This window comes from Perissodus microlepis, chromosome 19 (genome assembly GCF_051167445.1).
Source record: "Perissodus microlepis isolate ML-2025 ecotype Zambia chromosome 19, ASM5116744v1, whole genome shotgun sequence".
In the NCBI taxonomy this organism is placed as follows: domain Eukaryota; kingdom Metazoa; phylum Chordata; class Actinopteri; order Cichliformes; family Cichlidae; genus Perissodus; species Perissodus microlepis.
In genome coordinates, this window is record NC_140479.1 from 26,668,214 (window position 1) to 26,678,170 (window position 9,957).

The 9,957-nt window shown below is 40.6% G+C and overlaps 1 protein-coding gene across 1 annotated transcript; it reads right to left on the reverse strand.

Moving 5' to 3' along the window:
* Positions 1-251: 251 nt before the first annotated feature.
* Positions 252-9,380, reverse strand: dlst (dihydrolipoamide S-succinyltransferase). Its single transcript, XM_084914825.1, has 15 exons — positions 9,230-9,380; positions 8,432-8,465; positions 8,306-8,348; positions 7,998-8,059; positions 7,655-7,729; positions 7,517-7,572; positions 7,111-7,219; positions 6,848-7,018; positions 6,590-6,675; positions 6,366-6,463; positions 4,245-4,375; positions 3,770-3,843; positions 3,596-3,679; positions 3,301-3,468; positions 252-958 (listed from the first exon to the last, which is right to left on the reverse strand). The coding sequence occupies exons 1-15, from the start codon at positions 9,290-9,292 to the stop codon at positions 824-826; spliced, it is 1,389 nt and encodes a 462-aa protein (XP_084770951.1). The 5' UTR covers positions 9,293-9,380; the 3' UTR covers positions 252-823.
* Positions 9,381-9,957: the final 577 nt, after the last annotated feature.

The following is a 9,957-nucleotide window of genomic DNA, read 5'->3' on the forward strand; positions in this document are numbered from 1 at the left end:
CCAAAACCTATGCAAAGCAATCGGTTCTGAAGCACTTGCAGCCACGTTTTCTGGTGTAAATTGCAGTGGACATTTCAAACATTTTTCTCTCTGCAACCATCCACTGGGCTGGATTACATCCCATATTTTTGTCATTCATGTTACAAAGCAACATATCCACCCCTCATTTGAAACACGTCAATCAGCTACTTTCTAAGCCATCTATTCCTTGTGGTTAATCTGGAAGGAATAAAACAAACCCAGACAAGGACTACAGTCGAGTAATTCAGCTTTTATTGTTTAAAATGTTCTTTTTTTTTCTTAAATAGTTTTTCTTACACAGCAAAACAAGACTTTTTCTTTTATTCTGAACAGGTGGCGTAAATTCTCTGAGGACTTCATCACTTTGGAGATTTTAAAACATCTTTTCTTGGTTTCTAGCCCAATATGTGCTCTTTGTTTTTCTCTCTGCTAAAACAATAAAATTAATCTATGGAGTTTTAACTGTGTCTACCATTCGTCTCACAATAAGTTGAAAATCTTTCAGTGCTATGTAGAAAACAACATATGGCGCACATCAGTATGAGAATTTTTTTTTGATCTATAGACCAGCACCAGAAACCCCAGACCCCAACAATTCTCCACAGCAGCACAAAACCCTTTATCACTGCTAGCTTTTCAAATGTCCATTGCACAACCCAAGTGTTGTCTTCTTTTTTCCCCCCCTGTAGTTAACCAATACAACAACACATTACAAAATTACAAGTGGTAATGTTCGTCAGATGAGTACAGCCACTATTTGTGTGGGGTGGTTTGTTTGTTTGGGCCTGGAGTTCACAGAGGTTTACATGTCAAGGAGCAGCACCCTGGGGTCCTCCACCACGGACTTGATCTTGCGCAGGAAAGTGACAGCCTCTCTTCCATCAATCAGCCGATGATCGTACGTCAGGGCAACATACATCATTGGACGGATTTCCACCTACAAGACACAACCAAACGATAATGATGAAGAAAGTGAAGACTTAACTTACTTGATAATATTGTACATAAAATAAAAAGAGAGAGGAGTCATAATGATATACACTGATCAGGTACAGCATTATGACCAATCACAGGTGACGTGAATAACACTGATTATCTCTTCAGCATGGCACCTGTTAGCAGGTGTGATATATTAGTGAGCAAGTAAACACTGTGTCCTCAAAGTTGATGTGTTAGAAGCAGGAAAATCGTGATGCCTTGACAATACAGAATCTCTAAAACTGCAGCTCTGGTGGGGTATCCCCGGTCTGCAGTGGTCACTATCAATCAAAAGTGATACAAGGAGGGAATAGTGGTGAATCAGCGATCAGGGTCATGGGCTGCCAAGGCTCACTGATACACATGAGAAACGAAGGCTGGCCTGTGTGGGCAGACGAGCTGTCTGTGTAGGTTCTCAGTCATCCAGGTCATGGTAAGCGCTTAAAGAAGTTCAGCCACCTTCTTTTTAACTTTTTAAAATGAAAAACCAAAAGCCAGAGAGGCCCAGGTATTAAACCCTAGTGGGGGTTGTCTCTTAGGAGGTGGTTGTTGACCCACTATAAATCATGTGAGCCAAAGTGTTAAAAAAGGTGTGGGTTATACCACCCGAGGTTTCAGGTGAAACCACTATCAGACCTTGCCCCACCCCATCATGTGGCCTATTGAGGTCACCTAACGCAAGATGTGAATGGGGTTTGAGGACCGTGGGAAGGGATCTCAAGAGCACACTTTAGATGGCTGGCAGTTGGTGTTGTTACCCACCACCTCTTTTCAGGGACAGCCATTTACAGTGGACGTAGATGGCGTCTTTTACTCCTCTTTTACTCATACAATGTGTCTTCTCGGTCCAAAATGTCAACAGCGGCATCCTCGAGAGCGACCTTTGATCTTTTTGACGTTGAGCTTGTTGCAATCACAGTTTGTTGAATATGGGGCTGCATAGCTGGAGACCATCAGGGTGCCCATGCTGACCTCTGTTAACAACATAAGAGCGCCAACAGTGGGCATGTGACCCTCAGAACTGGACCACAGAGCAATGGAAAAAGGTGGCCTGGTTGCTTATCCTGTGAAAACACCTGACGACAGCATGCACTATGGGAACTGGCAGAGGCAGTGTGAGGTTTTGGACAATTTTGTGCTGGAAACCTTGGGTCCTGTCATACATGTGGATGTTACTTTGACACATTCCACCTATCTAAACATTGCTCCAGACCATGTTCAGCCTTTCATTGAAACAGTCATCCCTGATGGCTGTGGCCTGTTTCAGCAGGATAACGCACCCTACCACGGAGCAAAAATGGATTCCCCAGATCTCAAGTCGTGTATGTGTGAGACGTGCTGGACAAACAAGTCAGATCCATGGAGGCCCCATCTGACAATTTACAGGACTTAAAGTTGCTGATATCTAGGTGCCAGACACTTTGGAGAAGGGTCTAGTGGAGTCCATGCCTCAAAGGGTGAGGGCTGTTCTGGCAGCAAAAGGGGTGCCAACACAAAATTAGGCAGGTGGTCATAATGTTATGCCCGATCAGTGTAACTCTACTGTACATGTGAGAAAAAACAAAACAATGGACAGTCTTCATAATGTGCATCATTACTATTTCTCACTTTTCTAATGTATTTACATTCTCATATTTGTAGGATTCAAAACTATATTTGAGTTTTGGCAGTAAAACACCAGGAACATTTATAAATGTTATAAATGTAGAACAGGTGGGGATCCTTTTTCCACCTTAAGGTTTCAGGTTTCTGAGCATCACCATCTCAGCCGATCTCACCTGGACCCACAACACAAATGCCCTGGTAAAGGTGGACCAGCAGCAGCTGCACTTCCTCCTTGTCCTGAGGAAGAATAACCTGGACCAGAAGCTGCTGCTGGCCCTCTACTATTCCTCAGTGGAGGACGTGGCTCTCCTACTGCCTGGGTGTTTGGTACGCAGGGGGCACGACTGAGAACAGGAAGTCTGTACAGAGGGTAATTACCCCCCCCCTCCTCAGGCCACTCTATACTCAGACCGTGGAGCACCATATTATTCAGCAGATAACTACTGACACATTGTGTATGCGCTACAGTGATTTTATGTATATAAAAATATATGGTGTTTGTACATATTAGGTTAAATGTGAAGTTTCTCTCCAGTCAAGTTGGAGACCAGTGCATGTTAGTGAGATATGTGCACAAAGGTTAAACCTGATTCGTAAATAAACCAAGCTGTACCCTGTAAAAGAGATTTATCAGCACATTTTCATTAAATAGTGATTCTGTCATGCATGATTCTTTTTAATAATGAGAGCACAAACCTTTCCACCGACTGCAACAGGTCTGTCAAAGATGCCATGCATGCCTAATATAGCAGACTGCGGTGGGTTGATTATAGGGGTGCCAAACAGAGACCCAAACACGCCACCATTGCTGATGGTGAAAGTTCCTCCATCCATGTCCTCGACAGCCAGCTCATTCTTACGGGCCTAAGAACGCATAATTTATAAAATGAGGAAACGCATGGATAGAAACTCTTTACCAACAAGGATTTAGAAAAAGAAACAGAAAAAAGGAACAAACTATAACAAAATTTTTAATGTTTCACAATCTTACCTTTTCTCCCAACAAATTGATGGCATTCTCAATATCAGCAAAGTTCATTCCCTCGACATTTCGTATTACAGGAACCACCAAACCCTGAGAAAGAAAAAGTCACGCGAGTCAGATTTCAGAAACGAGCCATCAAGCACTCACAATGAGCTCGACCATAAAATTCACTTGTCTTACCTTTGGTGTAGCCACAGCCACACTGATATCAACATAGTCCCTGTACACAATCTCTTTGGTTGTGTCATCAATTACTGGAAACACAAAACAAGAAAGACTTACTGAAAATCTACATGCAGATTTAAATTATGAATCTCCACTACTACATGCAACCAAAAGTTCCCTTTCTTATGTACCATTTTCACTTACATGCAAGTAAAAACTCATGGCAAGAAAAACCCACAGACAATTATAGATAGGGCAGAAATATAGACCACCCATGTTTCACTGAGGTCTATCTAAATAGGTCAGGGTGGTCTAGGAGCAGTAAATAAGTTAGAGTCGGTTTTGTGGTTGGGCAATGAAAGATACTGAAACTTAAATCTTTTTCTTCACCGCACATACTTGCTATGACTTGATACCAAACATGCAAAGCAGTGGTGCGAAACTGATACCACCAAGTAAGGGTTCTCATTCTTTTGAGGTTGATCTATACCGGCATTAACAGCAGGTTGGTCAGAAAGAGCGTAGGCAGCAGCCTTCACAAATGCAGACATGAAGCCCAACTTCATGTTATGCTTTTTCAGGAAAGCATCTTTGTAAGTCTTCCTCATCTCTGTGATGTTGCTGTGGAAAAAACAGAAAAAAAAAATCATCAACTTGGGGATTAAGCAGAGTTCAAGCCTACAGACACTGGATTTGATGGAATCCAAAAAAGGAGGGAATTCTAACTAGTGCAGTCTATCAAGATCTCAGTATTTGAATATATATTCACATTAAATATGAATGAAAAGATTTAAAAATATTTAAATATTTAAAATATTTATAAAACTTGATTTCTTTAAAAACAAAAAGGTAGTGCATAACCAAAAATATAATGTAATGGCCATATATATATTCTACTTAGAAATGCCATCATCTATGGTATTACAATCCCTGATTGACTTGATTAGTAGTAGTTTTAGTTTTTTTAGTAGTTTTAGTTTTTTAAGTTAATGGTTTTCTGAGGATCTAACTAGTATTTCTTAGCAGACAATCCATGACTCATGCTAGTAAGGCATTAAATTATTCCTGCTGACTAGTCAGGAAAAAAAAGAAAAAAAGAAGAAAAAGACTACCTGACTAGTCTAACAGTAAAAACAAACTCCAAACTTGAGCACATTTAAAAGGAACATGGATAAACATTGTCTGTACAAATTTAGCATAAGATTTTAAAGGCCATTTAAACGACATGGTTTTATACAATATAATTTAAATAGCTAGCTTGTTTAGTGTGGCTCATGTTGGCCATTCTAGCACCAGCAGAGTTATGAATTTCGAAGGATAGCGTCTACGTGTCTGTGCAGACCACGTTTGAGGATTCCTCTGGTTAAGTGGTTATAGCTCAGTTAACGCTGACAGAGTTCAGTTAGTAGATCAAAATACTGCAGAACTACTCTGGTTGTCTTGGTCTAACTTGACTGTGTCTAAATTCCTGAGACACAGAGAGAGAGCTGTGCCAGGCAGCACCTTTGAACCAATGGTTAGCAAGCTTTGAGCTACAATTTAATAAAGTATTGTCATGCTGACAAACAAGAGCAGCGTTTAACTGTCTCGTTGTGCAAGTTTCTACTACAAAGTGCACCACTATTGTATTTATTTAAGAGTTTTAAATACTGTATCGTCTGAAGTTTAACACAGCTTTTTGATGGCTATAAAAGAATGTTGGCTCTGATAGTAGTGAAAAGAAAAAAAAAAAAAAAGCAGCTTTGGGCCTGCTAATTGTTTCACTATTGGTCATTTTTCCTCTTGTATCTCTTTTAATTGTTTGTTTTCCTGTATCTAACCCTGTTGAAGCTCTAGGGTTTCGCCGCTAACGTAATTAGCCCCTCCCAAGACACAGACTCTCCGAGAAAGGAGAGAAGAAGCGATAAAAATCTTCACTTTCTAGAGCCTGTAAATCTTATTGGGCTGTCATAAAAGCCCATATCGGTTGAGGCAGCTCTTCCACTCAGAGCGCAGGTCTCTGTGGGCCCCTGCAGATGCTCCAGCCTCCTGTTCTGACTAGCTCCTTCGGCTCCAGATGAGCCCTAGCCTGGGAAGTCTTCCTCCAGACCGTCGATGTCAATCTAATTAGGATACATAGAAAACCCTGAATAGCTGAAAGCTGACACCACACATTTGCGGGGAAAAGAAATCCTCAAAGTGTCCTCTTCAGCACAGGGGGCAAGTGCAGACAATAACATTGCCTTGTAAATTAATAAAACCTGTTTTAACAATTCTTATCTTCGTTTTAGATGGAATTACGACCAAATATTTACATTCCAGTGTTTAAGAGGATATTGGGTTTCAAAAAGCTTTTCCTGCTGGACAGATTCCAATCTATAACCATTTGTGAAAGTGTTGCTTTGGCTTTTAACACTGATACAGTATGTATACTACATACACAAAATACCACAAACAAATACACGTTTGCACAGTTACAGAGTTTGGCTCATAAACTTTGCAAAGTCGGTCGTTTTTTTCTTTAGAAATTTCCATTTGTGTGTGTTCATGTAACAAGGAACACTTCACATTGATTATCTAAAATAGCACAGAGCGTTTAATAATGTAGGTCAGTTAATTTCGAATTTCCTACCTCATGTCGACCTCATTAAACGTAGTCAACATAGCGCAGGTGTTTTGGGCTTCCTTCAGTCTCTGGGCAATTCTCAGTCTCATGCGGTTCATCTTAACCTAAAAAAAAAAAAAAAACACAAATACACACAGAATTATGTTGCATATTTTTCATCTCTACACTACTTCAAATCAAACAACTCTGAAATTTTCAAATACAACTAAATGTCATGTTTTGCACTTTACCCTGCTCTCTGTCCTGGCTGCTTTGGCCCCTCCCTCTGCTTGTGCCACTGGTGCAGTTGGAGCAGGGGTGGGCTTGATGGCTGAAACTGTGAGAATTGATGAGGCAAAAGGACATCAGTATACAGTCTACAACTGCTGAAAGCTGCTGCCGAAAGAGCACCAAACAACGTTTAATCAAGTAAGCTGGAGGTCAAGAACGCAGCTGTCAAGCAAAACAGTTCTCACATGACACAGACCGTCTGTCTGATGGCAACTAACCTGGTTTGCTGTCCATAGCATGTGCTGGCACAGGTGGCACAGGGGGCATGGCTGTGGGAATTGGGCCCACGGATGAAGGGGGAGGGGGTGGAGGGGCAGCAGAAGGCGGTGGAGGGGCTGCAGCAGCTGGAGCTTCGGCTTTTGGAGTTTCTGCAGCTTTAGGAGCACCAGCTAAAAGATGGAGATATGAACAGTTATGACAACCCAGTCTTTAGAGTGTGTTTAATCAATAAAAAAAAAAACAGTTACAAAAATCCACAGACCTCCTTTTCGAAGCTTAAAAAGTGGAGTTCCTCCTTCAACCTTCCCTCCATCTGGGACCAAAAGCTCCTCGATCACTCCAGAGGCAGGAGAGGGAACCTGCACTGATGTCTAATAACATGGAAAAGCAGTAAAAATGCATAAAATATAAAAAGAAATACACAAAGTTCCAGGATATTAACCCAATACCACACAGTCTACGAGGTGAACCATGCCAAACTAAAACATGTGAAATTAAGAATTAATGTATTTAAAAACCACCTTTTGATTGCAATCTTACATTTTTGTTTTGAATAGGTGAATACAAAACTGATTGTAAAGTTAGGAAATATATCCTAGCCCTCAAAGTCCAAAAACCACCAGCAGTAAAAAACATATTGAATTAGTTTAACATTTATTTAGTTTTACCTTATCGGTCTCAATTTCACACACCACCTCATCCTCAGAGACAGTGTCTCCAACAGCTGTAAGGAGAAAACATTGTAACAATCTTGCCATGTCTATAGTAGAAACAATGAGTTTATGTTTAGGGATTTAAAGCATTACCTTTCTCCCACCTCACATCCCCCTCTGTGACAGACTCCGCAAATGCAGGGGTCTTAACTGTGACAACTTCATCTCCTGAAGGGCAAAGACGAGTAAAAGGACATTCATTTCAGTGTATTGTGAAAGTGCTTTAGTGACAGTTAGACAAGAGTAAAAACGAAACATTAAAATATGTTAATGCTGAGGCGCCAGTTTAGATCACTGGGTTGACCAGACAACCTATAAGCCCAAGTTTCGACTTCCCTTGAAGACACTTCCCCTGTTTTCTGTCCACAGCTCCCCTGTCCACTGTTCTAATATGTTAAATGCTAAACAGCCCTCACAAAATCAAGTTAATACTTACTGTAGGCTACAGATGTTCTGAAGTACTGAATTTGGAAGACACTGGATCGGGGATTATGTTTTCTAAACATAAAAGGGAGGAAGAAAGAAAAAAAGAAAAACAATCAGACAAGAAACATATGCATGAAGCATGCAGTGTTTATTGAATAATTTAAAAAAAGTAAAGAGACACTGATAAATGGAATTTATATTAAACTTTACCAGCTAAGAGTAGAATAACACTCAGCTCATTCATCACATATTTCTTGTAAAAGTGTCCTCATATTCTGACTGTAGCTCACACAGTCTCTAGAGAGTGTATGCACTTACACATTGTTGCTGTTGATGATGACAGAGTTGCTAGCTGACAGAGCTGTTCGAGGAATGACAAGATAACCATGTAAAGAACTTCTCTAGAGAAGGGGATGAACATGTTTGACCAGTAAGTAAACATACCTGCTGCAGCCCGACGAGCTAACACATTATTCCCCTGTAAAAAGACAAAGTCAATCATTACAAAACATCTGCAACGTTTGGAAATCCACAAATATCCACCATCAAGTTAAACAGTACCCACAGTTTTAATTTTGAATAAATTGTTTTGGAGAAAGCTGGCGGTCAAAAGTCACTTCCACACACTAACGTAAGATGACCTTTGACATGATCAATAAAATGAAGTGAACGACAGCTGGACTGAGTGTTCAGCATGGGGATTCTTGGCTGCATTAACACTTAATTATTTTAATTATTTACTATTAATCCCACTAACAACCTGACAGTCTATATTAACTGGACCTGTCTTGATTAATTGAAAGGTTTTTTTAACATAGCCACAGAAAGCTACACTACCAGACTCTTACTTTTCTGACATGACCTCGGAAAAATGACAGCTAGCTATGTTATCCATACAATTAGCTTACAGCTAGCATATTCTGTGGAAATCATTTTTAATGATTTTGCATGAACATAGATCAACTACTCACTGCCTAAACCACAAGCCTCCTACACGTATGTCAAAAGGCAAAATCAAACACATCCAGAAGGTACGGTTTCCAACTTTAAGCTGCAGCAAGTACTTGTGAGCGGAAGTGTCATACTGTCCTTGGCTTACAATGTTACGGCCTCTCCTTGGCCTATAGCAACTAGCCGGCTAATGCTAACGTTAGCTCTGGTAGAGATGAACGGAAGAGATTGCCGCAGGATACAATTCCCTTGTGAATGGCAAAGACAACATTTTATGAGGTTCCGGCCTACCTGGCGGATGGCAGAGAGGGATCGGCCAAAATTCCTGGTGAGACACCGGGAATGGGAAAACATGGTACCTGTGTGTGTGTGTGTGACAGCAGCCCGTCAGCGGAAGGGAAACTCCGGTCACACAGACCAGCTAAGCTAGGCACGCGCAACAACTGAGGAAGTACTATGGGATAAACCAACTGCTCCTACTGGAGGGGGAGTAGGGGAGTCCATACTGCCCCTCCGAGCCTTTACTCCCCCAACTGTGTACGCACAGTACACCCATGAATACACCCGCAGGCAGCCAACAAGTATCAACGTAAACGCGGAAATAGTAATATAGAACTGAATAAATTAAGGTAAGGTACAGATAATTTAGGGTTTCAACTGACAAAGCTTATAGAGATAATGATTTTTTTTGGTTAAATATTTAAATCTGTAGTTGACCTAAAATATTAAACTTTTTCACTGTTTCTTCTCCTGTTTTCTTCTTTATCCTCAAGATTTTATCGACAAATGTGGTAATTTATTTAGTAAAAATAAAAAATTAAGAGGTTGAGGCTTATGTTCATTTATAAAGGCCTGCATCATGTTTGACATCTATTTGCCACAATTTTAGTCTACTTGTAACAGATTCACCGTCGTTTTAGGCCCATTCTGTTTGAAACAAAGCTTTCAGTGGAGTTTCTTTTTTTGGCATTACATGGGTGGCTAGTCAGTGATTAAACTCACAGTGACTGTAGTGTGAC